This window comes from Lycium ferocissimum, chromosome 9 (assembly GCF_029784015.1).
Source record: "Lycium ferocissimum isolate CSIRO_LF1 chromosome 9, AGI_CSIRO_Lferr_CH_V1, whole genome shotgun sequence".
Lineage (NCBI taxonomy): Eukaryota > Viridiplantae > Streptophyta > Magnoliopsida > Solanales > Solanaceae > Lycium > Lycium ferocissimum.
Window position 1 is genome coordinate 5,618,022 of NC_081350.1, and position 15,155 is coordinate 5,633,176.

At 33.2% G+C, this 15,155-nt stretch overlaps 1 protein-coding gene across 1 annotated transcript; it reads left to right on the forward strand.

Moving 5' to 3' along the window:
- Positions 1-3,518: 3,518 nt before the first annotated feature.
- Positions 3,519-5,762, forward strand: LOC132031544 (uncharacterized). Its single transcript, XM_059421534.1, has 6 exons — positions 3,519-3,731; positions 3,861-4,310; positions 4,431-4,544; positions 5,092-5,247; positions 5,385-5,595; positions 5,707-5,762. The coding sequence occupies exons 1-6, from the start codon at positions 3,627-3,629 to the stop codon at positions 5,760-5,762; spliced, it is 1,092 nt and encodes a 363-aa protein (XP_059277517.1). The 5' UTR covers positions 3,519-3,626.
- The last annotated feature ends 9,393 nt before the right edge of the window (positions 5,763-15,155 follow it).

Sequence of the window (15,155 nt, forward strand, 5' to 3'; positions counted from 1 at the left end):
CCCTTTTTTTTGGTGTTTAGGTCATACTTAATGCCTTGGCTTTGGTTCATGAGATTAACTTGCCTGGTGAATTTATTCTCATCTGTTCTTGTTGACTTGTAGTTGTTCCATATACATGTATATTCGGCCTATCCTATTTATTTTAAGCCATGTGTGTGAGCATGTGGATCTGTGTCTTCCATGGTTGTGGTTGTTTGAGAGGCAGTTTAGGTAAAAGGGGGTCTAGTTTGAACCCTTCCCTGGTGACCAACCATGCCGGAGGTTCATGAAACCTCTTGGAACTTGTGCGGCATCAGGAATAAGAGAGGTGATGACTTGGCCTTCCACCACCTAGTTTAGGATTTGAGTTTAAGGACATGGAAAACACATATGCCCATCACATGAGCTTATGAATAAATATGATATGTTGCTAGTATACGTGTATATTTATGTATAGAATAGAACTTGTAAACATTAGTGCATTGTGTATATTGTGTGTATATATCATGTGTATGATAGGAGCAGTAAAATATAAACTAACCGGGCCTTTTGTTTTTTTCTCTCTCCACTGCATGGCCACTTGGGCCGAGGTCCAGCCACCCTATTGTGTTAAAAGCCCAATAGGAAAAATTCTTTCAAGTTTCATTGAGTCCAAAAAAAGAAGAAAGGGAAGCTAATATATTGAAGGCCCAGTCCTGGGTAAAAATGACATGAAGGCCCAACCATCGGTGAAAATGGTTGGGGTTTGGTACACCCCGATTTACTTTCTTTATTACATTTTTCTATTTGCTTAAATTGCTTTCTTATATTGTATTCATTACTTGTAAAACCCACAAACATTATTGGATCCATTACATTGTGAATTAGGCATCTTAGGCAAAAACGGTGCATATGCCGTTTAGATTGATTTTGAAGATTAAAAATGAAAAAACAAACTGCTTTTGGTCTTAATAAATGGCGAATCAAAGAGGTTTTTTTTTTTTGAAATTAGAGATGGTATAACGTATGAAAATGAGTAAGTTAGGCGAAAAATATTGATTTTTTAAAACTGTTGAAGTGTTTCCTTTTACGGTATTGAGTTGGTTAAAAAATTTAAAAAATATATAAATTTTTTAAAAAAATATACTTCTGGGCCATAGCTCATCTGAGTTTTCTCAAGAAAAATGTCCGTTGAAAATTCTTTGGGCCAGAGCCCACTTAGTTTGGTCTTTTGAAAACCCAAACTTACATAAGCCATTGTTTGGGCTGAAAATCCCGTTTGGTTTTTATATATAAATCTGTGATTAAAAACGTGGCTAAGGCCCATATTTTAAATGGTTAGAGATAAGGCATATTTGGGCCGAAGCCCACCCAGTTTGTCCTTAAAAGAAAACCCGAATAAAATTGTGTCTTTGGTATAAAACCCACTTGGCCTGCACTAAATCCATATTAAAGGAAAACTTACTTGTTATAGCTACTTTTAGTACATATTTAATGTTAATAACTACCTTTTATTTTAATTAATAATAATAGCTAATTAATTTTCTAAATTACCCATTATGGATACAACAGTAACTTGCATTTATCAGTTCTCAAATACACCATAAATAACGGTAAACACTATCCCAACTCCCATATTTGAAACTCACGTAATATACATTACGTTTCTCTCTCCCTTTCCATTAATTTTAGCCGTTTTTTTCTCCTCAGAATCTATCCATTACCATCAAGCACGATTCCACCACAATCTATTGTGTCGAGATTTGTGGGTGGTGGTGTATTTGTGTAAGTTTTCATTATTTTGTGTATTTTGGTCAATTTAATTCAATATTTTCGACTTTTTTCAAGATTTTTAACTTTCAATGCTCAGGGTTTCCCAATTTGAGTAGTGAAAAACATCAATTAGTGGCGGATGAAAGCATATCTAGTAGGGTTACGAGAGGTATACCACATACTCTTCAAAATTTAGATTTCCCTTCTTTTGATTTGGGTATTTCTCAGCAACAACATGATGTTGATGCAGCTTACGAGAAATTGATTGCTGAAAGGAGATCTAAGAAAATCCATGATCCTGCCATAATTAGAAATCCTTCAACTGTTAACTTGGAGGAAAAAAATGATTCTGATACTGCCACAAAGAGGAGAAAAACATCCGATGTTGCTTCTAGTAGCAAAGGGAAGAGTGTTGTAGAGCCAAATACCGGAGAACAACAATTAACTGTGAACAAGCAGGTATTTTTTGATTATATATATATATATATATATATATATATATATATATATATATATATATATATATATATATATATATATTTATTTGTGAATATTTTTAGATGTTGCCCAAATTTGGTTAATGATTCGTGTATTTTGACAGCATCTGTAAGTATATTTGCATGTATTTATTGATCTGAAAAATTCATTAATAGATGGGATAGCATTCGTATGTATTTTGTATTGTTTTGAATTAGTTTTGTATTTGAAACATACATACAACTGTGTCATGTATTTTAATAACCGTATTTGTTATCAAATTATCAACTATGTATCATGTATTTGTAATTTCTCACATTTGTGTATTTTTTAAATTAATCACAGTTTTATGTATGTTTAAAAAAGCAGGTATGTGTACGTGTCAGATAAAAGGGGTATTTGTTCAACTTTTGTCAGCTAAACATCTTAATAACTATTTTTTGTTATAAAACTATGTAATATGTATCATGTATTTATAACTTCACACAGAGTTATATTTTTGAATAAATCATAGATTTATGTATTTTTTAAAAATAGGTATGTGTGTGTGTGTCATATAAATATGTATTTGTTAGATTCAAATGTGTTGCAAAACTGAGATGATGTTTTTATATGAATTTTGTTTGCTGCATTTTAGTACACATATGTATTTGATTTTATATTTTTGATTCTCATGTGTTGCCATTATATTCAAACTTTCAGGCCTCCAAATTCCTGGTTAAACGTCCGCTCACTCAACCGATACGTTATGCTTCATATATGAATCATATTAAAGATGAGTTGAAGGAGAAACTGACCGATAAACAATTCAAGCTATTTTCCAAAATCATTTTTGGAGAATATATGCAGATGCAAGTTAACACTGAGGTTCAGGGTCAGTTATTTAGGTGTTTTATGGTTAGGGAGTTGAAGCGTAGTAATAGTGATACGTTTGTTATCGATATTAATGGGACGGAACTGACATCAGGTCTTTTTGAGTTTTCTTTAATTACTGGTTTGAAGTGTTATGGGGATGAAGTTGTTTTTGACGAGGGTCCCAACAGATTGTTGGATGAATATTTCGGTGGTTCTGGTAATAGTGTTTTAAAGATGACTTTAAATAAGTGCTTTGAAGACAAGGATTGGGGTGTTGGTGATAACGCAGATGAATATGTTGTAAAGATTGCAATCCTGTATTTCATTCATAATTACATACTTTCAAGTGAAAAAATGAACGTCATAGTCCCAAGACATCATTTTGACTTGGTGGAGAGTGAACAGTACAATGAATATGCATGGGGTAAGGAAGCATTTGATGATTTGATTAAGAGTATTCACCACAAGATGGACAAGCCAAGCAGCTTTTATTGTCTACGGGGTTTTCTTTTTGCTATGCAAGTGTGGATATATGAGTGCTGCTCTAATGTTGACCTAATTTAATGGTTAAAACCGGAAGCCGAATCCCAAGAATGTTCAACTGGAAAACAGTGAACCAAAAGCCATCAGTTAACTACTTGATGATGGGCATGTTTAAGGACGGTGAGGTAAAATACTTACATTAAATACATGCCTATCAACTAGTATTACATTTATATTTGTGTATTTTAGTTGTTGTGTATTTGTAAAATACAGAGAGGTTCTAAACTGACAGTTCACAATATATGTATTTGCAGGACATTCTTAACTTCAACAACATTGTTCCGACCATGTTAGAGGTTGAGAAGCTTGGTCTGCATCCATACCTGGTCAACAGATCTGCACCACCACCTCAAATAAACCAAGAGGAAGATGAATATGCAGATTTTACCACAACACCACCCCATGTTGCTGCTGCCAAGAAAACTCAAAAGAAGGATGCTTTAAAATCTCCACCGCACAAGAAGCCAAGGAAGATGTCAACGGCAGCATTGCTTGTTCAGAAGTCACCAACCACAATCCCAGAAAATTCTACAGTTGGACAATCATCTGAAAAATCTGCTTCGGTGGCAGATAAGCCTGTTCAATCAAAGGAAAAAGAAAAAGCTGCTCCAAGTGCCCACCGTGTTCCTGTTGACGACGTATCTACCAGCAAATCAGATGACTTCAAAAGTTTGAGGCAGGAACTTAATCAATTTAAGCAGGAAGTAAATTTTTGTTTTACCACTTAATCAACTTAATCAATTTTTGTTTTTTTATTTTATTTTGATATTCATCTAACTACCACAAATAAGGATTTAAAATGAATTTGTTGTTTTACCATTTAGGTGCTAGCTGAATTGAAGGATGTTTTTACTGAACTCAAGGATCTTCGCAAAGTTATTGATGAAAACTTCGAAAAGGTTTTGGAACATGTCAAAGGGAAACAAAATTCAGAAAAGGTAAAAAAAAAATCAATAAATACATATTGAAACGATTGCCTTCAGTATGAAGTACGAAGCATATGTATCTAACAAATACATCATTTTTTTTTGGGTGATGACAGCGAAACTCATGTTCCTTTACCTGATGACAACATACATCAAGAAGCTGATGATTACATGGACCATGGTGATGGTATTCACATGGAGACTGATACAGGTGATGTGCATTCAACAGAGGTACATTTTTTTAATATATTTACCATTTTTTACTCATTTTATATGTTATTTTTTTTAAAATATAATTCAGGTATGATGAAAATTTGGTGTCGATTGGACTTTAAAATATTATGTATTTGATATTGATATGAAAACAGTAGTGTCATGTATTTTGTGTACTGTTTGTTGACAGCATGACGGTGCACTGTTTTCCTTATGTATTTGTGTACTGCTTTTGGACATCTTCAACAAATAGTTTTCTTATGTATTTATGTATTTAATATAGTTTTTTATCTATTAGATTCATGTATTTTATATACTTTTGGCCTGTGTTTTAAATAATTTTAAGGAAAAGGGTCTTGCACCGGATATTCAAGTTGGTATTGGCAATGAGAGCGGCGATACGATGAAAGCTTCAACCGAAGAGATTGCGGAAGGAGGTGATCTTTCAGGAGAACCAAAGACTTCAGTTGAACGTCCGGCTGATCAAACAGGGAAAGATACTGTGGAAGAGAAAATGTTCTGATGATTCAAATAATTTCGAGGTTCGAAATAACCGTATTCTGATTCAGCCATTTTTTCTTTTTTAAAATGTATCATACAAGTGCTTGAATAACATTTCTTTTTGTATTTTTTGAGTAGGTGATCGCACAGGTGCTAGCAAATATAGCAGAATCAGAAATGGCTAATGAACAAGTTCAAGAGGAAAACACTAGCTCCACTGTCTTAGAGGAACCCCAGGCAGCAGTTTGTAACGCACAGCCGTTGTCTCAGTGGTTATTGCCTGATGAGTATTTACCGAGCCAAACCCCAGGGAAAGAAATCATTTTACATCCATCAGTCCCACGCCCCAGTAAATACAAGTCTTCACCGTTTGTGACATATTTTGGTATATATCAAATTTTTAATTTACTTGTTTGTTTTTTAATACGCAATTGTTAATGTTTAAAGACTAAATACACAGGTAGTAGTTCGGGAACGGATCATGTTCCTGTATTTGATAAAAAATATCCATTCTAGCAAGATCCCATTACCGGTCCACTTAATGTACAGATTGTGGATGAATACCGTATTTGGCTTCGAAACGGTCTGCTTGTGAGGCACGATAGCAAGTACGTTTTTATCCCAGTATTACATACAGTGATTTCGCATGGTTTTTGTGAATAACTTGATGTATTTGTTTATATTGTTGCCGCAGAAAGAATTACGAAGACCATTATAAAAAAAAATGGCAATTTTTGATCATGGAGTCAAATTCAATTTTGGCATCACAACTGTCAATGATAAGAACTAGTTTTACCTGTTATCGATGGATGGTCAGCTTTGGAATGACGAGGTGATTTTTATCAGCAATGAAATTCACCTTTCTTAATAAAATGTTTTTATGTATTTGAATGTGATCTAATTGATGTATTTTTGACAATTTCAGTACATTGACGTCATTTTCTATTAGTTTCAGAAGAAAGGAAAGTATGATAAAAGGAACAATTACAGCTTCACCACTATTGATTGTCTATTCAAGTAGAAAATTGATGTGGTCCCCCACGCATATCACAATGTTGAAACCCAGACTAACGTGGCAAATGAAGAGCAAGTATTGTGTGAGTATGTTAAGGGCCACAGGCTTATTTCCAATGTCCCGTGGCATATGGTTGACAACGTGCTAATACCAGTGAATGTAAAAGAAGAAATCATTGGTAGTCCTTTCATTCAAGGACAGGTTTTTTTGATGATGAATTAAATATTTTATCATTAGTGTTTCATCCATCATTTTACCGCTGATTTTTTTTTTTTTGAAATTTACAGGCGTCTGTATGTTTACAACTCGAATCAAGCAGCCGGGCACAACGCAGTTGTTAGGAATGAAATAAAAAAGCTTGCTACACTTCTTCCACATTTCCTACATCTGGCTGGATTCTATGTAAATCAAAAAAGCATAGAGTTGGTGAAAGACCCAAAGATATGCGGATAAGGGACAGATCGATATCCTTGAAGTTGTCTCTGTTGAAAATCATCAACCCGCTTTGGTAGCACGTAAGTAGTAAACATATATTTTTAAAAATATCATAGTGTATCAAATACATGATATATCCTATCAATTTATTATTCTTTCAAATACATGAGTTGTTTGAACTTGAAATACTTTATTTAGAACAACAATAGTTTCTAATATAAATTCTTATATGTTTTCTTTCTTTTTTATTTTTTTTAGGGGACTGTGGTGTCTTCGCGGCAGCGTATGCTGAGTATTTGACATCGGGTGAAAGGATTCCAGATGTCATTGATGCACACATGCGTAGCGTATGAGATACGGTGCACTCTTATGGGACTACGGCCCGAATGCAAGGTTGCTGACAAAGCCGAGAGTGATAATGAAGTTCCACCAAGACCGATTAGGCCAGCAATCGATTACGACACTGTTGATGCAATTGATGTTTGATAAATACTATTCGTACATTCGATGTTTTTTGTCCTTTTTTTCATTAGAGCAAACAATCTGAATTTTTTAGATGTATTTTGACTGATGTTGGATAATTATCATTTTACCCAAAAAAAAAAATCTCAGGGGGTTTATGTTCTGTATGTTTGATGTACGTAGTTCCATATTTTGTCAAACATATCTGAAGTTTGGAAGAAATACAGTAAACTGTGACATCATGAATCCACAAATACATGATCATTACCTTGGAATTTAATTCACCAGGTTCACAAAATATGTATGTTTTATTAAAGTTTATTCATTTTTGTTTAAGTTTAATAAACACATCTTGTGTATTTGACATGACCAGCACAACTATATGATTTCAATCAACAAAAAAATAGCAAAAATAAACCAACTTCATCAGTTTCGGAAATAATACGTACGTTTTTTTACCACATATGCAGTGTTATGAAGTTGATAGATAACACCATTTTTTTACCGGAACATGTGTTGCCTTTTTTTTTGTGTTAAAATACCTGAACATTACCTTGTAATTTCAGACACCAGGATCACAAAAAATATGTATGTTCTATTACAGTTTATACAATTTTCGAAGGCCAACAAATACATATTGTTTAGTTGACATTACCAGAACAACTACTAGCCTCCAATCCAAAAAAAAATCCAAAATAAAAACAACTTTATCATTTTACAGATATAATATGTATGTTATTTTACCAAGTACGCAGTATTTTTGAAGTTCATAAAAACACCATACGTATCGAAAATAAATGCAATTAAGATCAGTTTGAATAGGACATTCATTTCATAGCAAAAATTTCAGTAATACTACAACATTTGTCAATAGAAGTTTTTGACATAAGTGTTCAAATACTTAAATAATCAATGTATTTTCCCTAATAAAGTTAAATGGATAGGAACACCAGAAAAATTCACTTCCTTAGAGGCTCAAAACTACATGAACGTCTGTTGTGCCCAAGTTGTCCACAAGTCGCAAGCATGTACGTTTCTTTCCAAACAACAATTCACTTAAAGGCTTATCACGCCTCTTCTTTGGCCTACCAGGCGGTCTCTTGTATCTTGGTGGCAAAACCACATCCTCCAAGATGTATTTGGGAATGTTCCATTCACGCTCATCGGAGTAGAGGATCCACGGTACATCATATGCCTTGAACACGGTCTCGGTTTGAACAAATCATAGCAATAATCATCGGCAAGACCAGATTTTTCTTTTTTAATGACAAAATTATGCATGCGGGCAGGGGATTTCATCTAGTTGAAACATATGACAACTACAAGTTTTGCTATTCAAATTAAGAATGATTCGCCTTCCTCCATCATGTACTGTGCACACGAATTCGGTTAACGGTTCTACCTGAAAAAATAAATATTACATGTATTTGTTATTGAATCAGTCAGAATTTTAAAATAAATGAACAAACCATTAGTCAAATACATATTGATTTTCAAAGAAGCATATATTAACTTTACATTAATACTAACTGTTCATTGATACCAAATACACATTGATATAATGTGTAGAAATACCACAGATTAGTACAAGTACAAGTTTGTCAAATACATTATAACAAGCATTAAAAATGAAACATACCGTCATTCGTAGACATAGATACTCGTTGATTGATAGCATCTCCTGAAACTTTTTACCGAGTGTAGTGAACGTGTATGTTCCATTTCTCCGATTATTGTAATTCCATCTCCCAAACATCCTTCTAACTTCTTCGAGAAAGTCATGCTGCTAGAAGATGTCGGTTAATGCACTCTGCTATGTTAGAAGTCATTGTCCACCCTCGGTTAACAGATGCATACAATCTAGCCCACTTGTCTCTATCGTACCGATTCCAAATACTCTGTCACGCGCATATCTACCTTTTGAACCTTCCCCGTCAACTCGTTAAAACCATCCTGCGTGTATGCCTTTGCCATGGAATAAAAAACAGGACTCAACACATCATGGCTCTTCTTGTATTTTTTACATACATTACCCCACAGATGCCATATACATGCATAATGTGCAACTTCTGGATAAATTCTACAAACAACCTTGTTTATACTTTCATGCCTATCTGATACGATACACATATTCTCTCTAATTCCATATGTTTCTCTGAAACGCTCGAAAAAACACGTTCATGATCTGTCATTCTCAGAATCAATCACGCTAAGGGAAATATGTTGCCTGGAGATACAGTTAAAAATAAAAAAAAATGATAAAATACATTTTGTATTTGTCTAAAACAGATAAAATACATATTGAGGAAATAAATTAATATGTATTTTTTGACATACCTGCACCATCTAATGTGCTTGCCGAGACAAATGTTCCATTGTATGGTGTTTTTAAGTGGCTTCTGTCAACTACCACAATTGGCCGACAATAATCAAAGCCTTTGATAAATGCATGTAGTGCTATAAAAACATACAAAAATTCATTTTTGCGGGTTTTACGCATTTTGATATGTGAACCCGGGTAAGTCTTATCTAAGATGTATAGATATCCAAGTAATCTTTTATAAGATTCAGCCGGTTCACCCATTAAATCGTTCATCGCCTTTTCTTTGGCCCGCCAAGCAACCATGTATGAAACATCCATTCCAAAATCATTTTTGATGTCCTCTGTAATGTCTTTAGGCGTATATTTCCTCTTATGGTTTGATATTTTTGGTTTGACAATCCCACTTATCAACCGACTTGTAGCTTGGCATTGGGAATAAACCTTTTCCTTTAACGGGCATGTATGTTTGTTTTGAAACTCCCTAAATCTAAAGACTTACCTACACTTGACGCCCTGAATTTCCAATCACACTCTCCTGATATGCACACAAGTGTGTAGCTACATAAAAAAATAAAAAATAAAAACATCAATAAAAAACACATTAATGTAAAATACATCAGTACACATAAATACATTCATGTATTTATTCTTTTATTTAATACAAAGGACAGATGAAATATGTAAATAAGTTAATCAAATGCAACCCGGGCCAAATACATTATTTATGACTACAAATACATACAAATCATTTTTTATTTTACTTTATAATAAACATACACATGCTGAGAAATACTTCCACTCGTACAAATTAACAAACATACACTGTCACGGTTTAAATACATAACAACACACAGTTACAAATACATAAACAAATGCACATTACAATACCTTATTGCATTACTCCTTTCTGTTTGTAATTGCATAATTCACCGTCACAGATTTTAATGTATCTTTATCCTTGTATACTTGATCGACGACAACTACTTTTTGGGATCTTGTCATCGATAACCATACCCTTGTTGTTTTCGAATAACAAATCAGCCTTTCCACAACTTGATGATGCCAAATCACGGGAACCAACTGTTTCCATTACATTCGTTTGATTCGTGTATCCGATTTGCAAATAATCACCTTCAACAGAACTCTCACCCGATATACATATCTTCATGCTTCTATCAGTTGTAACTATACATAATGGGTACATTAGTAATGCTTTGTTCGCTTTCTTCAATTCCACATACACCCTAACACCCATATCATTGTGAATTTCCATTGGAATATCATCACCTTCAACCATGTATTTTATGTTTATGTTTTTCTTTTGCTTGTTCATATTCAATTGGGTTGCAACTGTTTGTAACAATTCCTCATACGTCGAATACTCCTTGAAAGTCATAGCATCAATTTTGTAATTGACATATTTGTTATCGTCATTCCAAATACCAGAGTGTCTAACCAACGATGAAATATTTGCCATTTTATAGAAAAATATTCCTTGAATCAATGTCTCAACATAAAACCTGTAATATATATGACTAAAAAAATTAAGAAAAATCAGTTCGAACAAACATTCATGTTCAAATTTGAACAATTTATATAAATTAGATTTACAGTTAACTTAAAATACAAATACAACATACACAAGTTGAATTACACTCCAGAAATACATAGTTAGCTTATAATTCATTATTCTATACCATTTATTTTCAAAACATTAATTTATGAACTATAATTTTTTTTTATTTCGAACCATTCATGTACATTAAAATACTTTCGTCCGTAATTTTCAAGAGCATTATTCATTCAAATAAACTATTACAGTGATTTTACATCATTATTTGCGAATATAAGTTATAAAGATACAAATAAATAAAAAATCAAAGCAATAAAACAACTTTGACATTATGATCCAAGAAAAAAATTGAAATCACATAAATACAACTTGAATAGACAAATTTTGTGAAATCAAAACTGTGTTTTTTGCACGAATTACCTGATGATTGATCGTGTTGTTTTGTTAATGTATTTTTAGAGCTGTTGAAGATTTAATTTGAAATTTGAATTTTTACGTTTGAATGTTGAAGAATGCATGGAAGAAGAGAAACGTGCAAGGAAAGGGAATATTACAGCTGGTTTTGTGAAAAAGAAGGTAAAAAATATATTAATATCTGATTTAATACCACCACCGTTACAGGCTAAAATCAAGGAGCCTGTTCTTTTTTTTTTTATTTTTTTTTTTTACCGCATCCTCATGTATTTGCTAACAACAAATACACGCGAAAACATACACAAATCGGCCAGAAATCAGCTACGCATTGTAATATTTAAAAGGGTAGCTACAAATGGTAGGAAGCTACAATAAGGTAGTCATTTGAGAAATTTTACCAATAATAAAATCATGGTCAATGTTTTTCTGGGCTAAGGCCCATGATTTAAACAAATAAAGAAAAGCATTTTTCCTAACACAGAATCGATTTTAAAATAAATAAAATAAAGATCTTCTCTTTTAATAAATTCGGACTTTTGCTATAAAGAATAGATATGTATATAGCGAGTGCAGTTTTTAAAAGGGGAACGTGTGCGCAAGTCATTAGACCATTAATATGGCTCATTTTTTTTCAAAAAAGCAAAACGTGCAAAAAATTTAAAGAGCGCCTTTTCTTAAAAAATCAAAACAGTCCAATTACCTTGTGATAATAAAACAAAATTTAGGTAAGGATATTCTAAAAATGTATTAAAAAGGTTAAAACCGGTGCACGTGTGAGTAAAGCATGAATAGAAGTTGTTCACCCAAATCATAAAAAATAAATAAACTTTCTATTTTTTTTTCTGTAGAGGAACTACTATCCTTATATATAAAAGGAACTGATTATACCGGGATATCATAAATCCGAATCTAAATACCCTATATATAAAGAGAATATATTCAATTCTTTTCAAAAAATTATATGCAACATGACAATCTTTTTGCGGGAAATAAACAGTCCATGCAAATACTCACACATTGGAATTCGAAAGTCAACCATATAGTACGGATCCTTTATATTAGGGTGCCTAACACCTTCCCTAGGGGATCAACAAAACTCTTACCTAGAATTTTGGATTAAGAAGGTTTTTTCACAGTGTATGAATAAACCCTTCAAAACTGGTTTTTCTAATTTTCCAGAAATTAGGTGACGACTCTTTTAAAACAAAGTCCGAAAGAGCACCAACAATTTCAAAGTAGCTTTTTCCGAGCACTAACCCCGCCCGCAAAAATGTGAGCCGTTACACTCACATTATCCCAAAAATTCAAATTCCAAAACAGAGAATTGAAGAACAATGATACATAGATACAACGGGCACATCACTATAGAAATGCTTCCAAGTAGTCACCATTACACCACTGATCCGCAATTACACTCATTACAAACATATCCTATCAACTGCTTTAAGAACTCTCATCACAAACCTTTTGCAAGTAGTGAAATCAAAATGATGATTACTCTGAAAATAAGACAATGTTTTTGATGGTTCTTCTCCGGAACCAGAAATAATCATATTTTAGGAAAATGAGACAAGCCCATTTACATTTTAAGCTGCATTTTAGTTCCCATATTACCATCCGATCAAAGGAATTAGAGAGTTGTGCTTAAGTCTACTCGTGGTTTGTTTTTGAATTTGATTGTGAACTCTTTTTTTGTTAGTCCTATAGTACCTGTAGAAACATCCAAAAGACAAAATATTGGTAGTGTCTCCCTTGTTAAATTTATCAAGGATCCAAAGCCTAGGTTTCCTTCGTACTTCATATTTTCTCTTCCACCTCTAAGCATTCTAATCTGTAAAGACATGAAGTCTTATCAGTCAATCTGTATTTGGGTTTATTTTTAATTTGAATTGGGAGAAACAATTTCCACGTAGGCGCCATATAGGAAAATAAAGATGGAGGCAAGGAGATTTAACGTAGGGAGGGCAAATATGGCTCGAAAATAGAGTACAGGGGTAAATATGACCCTAAAATTGGATGATAATGGAAAATATATCAAAAAAGTATAACGAATGACAAATATAACTTATTTGTGAGCGTACAGGGGCAAATCTGACCCTTTTCTGTTCACACTTTTACAAGCTTTTCCCTATTTGATCAAGCGAAGCTCGCGTGGACAGAGTTAATAACAAAATAATACTAGTACAATTATAAAAATTTAAAAGAAATTTGAAAACCGATTGCGGGGTTTGAAGTTTCTATGATTGGGTTGATCCAAGAGATATACTTTTTTCTTTACTTGAAAAAAAAAAAAAGCAAAGAGGAGATTAGAAAAGGATTACCCCAAGAAATGGTGAGTCATCTCCACGTGATTGAAAGGTAAACCAAATTGTAACTTCTTATAGGGTTACGTTGGTCATTTGATGCTTCCCCAAGCTTCTGTGGATAACTCAACTTGGATCCTTTAAAACTCTCACTCATCTGCTATCTTTAGGGGTGGACCCACATGGACCCAAGGGGTGTCAAATGACACCGTTTCGTTGGAAATTTTTATTATATATATTAATATTGTGCCTAAATTGATATATACAAAGAAAATGATACAACTCAACATTGAGACTCACTTGGAGTGTTGGTTCGACGATTTTTTGTTCAAGATTGCAGGTTTGAACCTCAACCTAACCTAAGCGTGACAGAATAAGAATTTTCACTAAGGAAATAAGAATATAAAAAAAAATTATATAAAGAGACAGATCAATATAGTAGTTATGAGAAGTTATTCCACATGGTTGAAAATCTTAAAACTTTTACATGCTCAATAGTCGCAAGATTGCGATACAAATTGTTATTTAGACATGAGAAAAGGTTTATATTTACCCCTTATAAGTTATACTACTAGCATGTGTCCTCACCGTTTACAAAGTCAACAAAAATGCCCCCAACCCTCACAACTGTCCACCGTGGCATTACCATGTCAATTAATGAATCCATGTCGGTTGTCCACCGTGGCACCCTAATCTCTCAAAACTATACACGTGTCATTTCCTTATTGGATATTAAATAACCAAGTATTTTCAAGCTTCTTTTCTTAATAATATCTCTTATTTTGAAATAATTTTTACCGGTGCGTCCCACTACCCATTTATCTTTCCCGTCTCCTTCTTTTTCGTGGCCCATTTATCTTGCCAACGAAACTACTATTAATGTCTTCCTCTCCCATGTCTTCTCAACCCTGACGGTCAATTCTACTCTATCTATCCTTTCATGCCCCGAAACAAAATTAGAACAAACCTTCACACCCCTCTCACAATTTTAGTTTCCAATGAACCCAAACTTAATTGTCTTCCAGAATTAAGACCGTCTAATCAGATTTTAGATAAGGCTTATGAAAAAGAAAAAAAAAATGATACCCCCTAGGTCATTCAACTGCTACATTTTTCTGTTGCATTCTAGTCTTCCCTTTCTAAATAATCCTTTCCATCAATTATTTTCCCAGTTCAGTTACAAAATCAAACAAAAAAACACAAATAAATAAAATTTGGAAGTTGTGAAAAGCTATATATAAATAAATAATATTGTGTTACTCATTTTAAAAAACTCCAACATGTAAAGAGTGTGATATATAAGAAAGAGAAAGTATAACACGATATATCTAAAAATTCAACCCCAACAAAACTATAGGAGCTATATGGAGCTCACATGGGGGTT

What these genes read in the sequence shown, in the direction of transcription:
- LOC132031544 (XM_059421534.1), top strand. Translation starts at nt 3,627, where the DNA reads ATGGTTAAAACCGGAAGCCGAATCCCAAGAATGTTCAACTGGAAAACA. An exon ending in TTAATCAATTTAAGCAGGAA is followed by an intron (nt 4,311 to 4,430) that starts GTAAATTTTTGT and finishes TTTACCATTTAG; the next exon opens with GTGCTAGCTGAATTGAAGGA. An exon ending in GGAAACAAAATTCAGAAAAG is followed by an intron (nt 4,545 to 5,091) that starts GTAAAAAAAAAA and finishes AATAATTTTAAG; the next exon opens with GAAAAGGGTCTTGCACCGGA.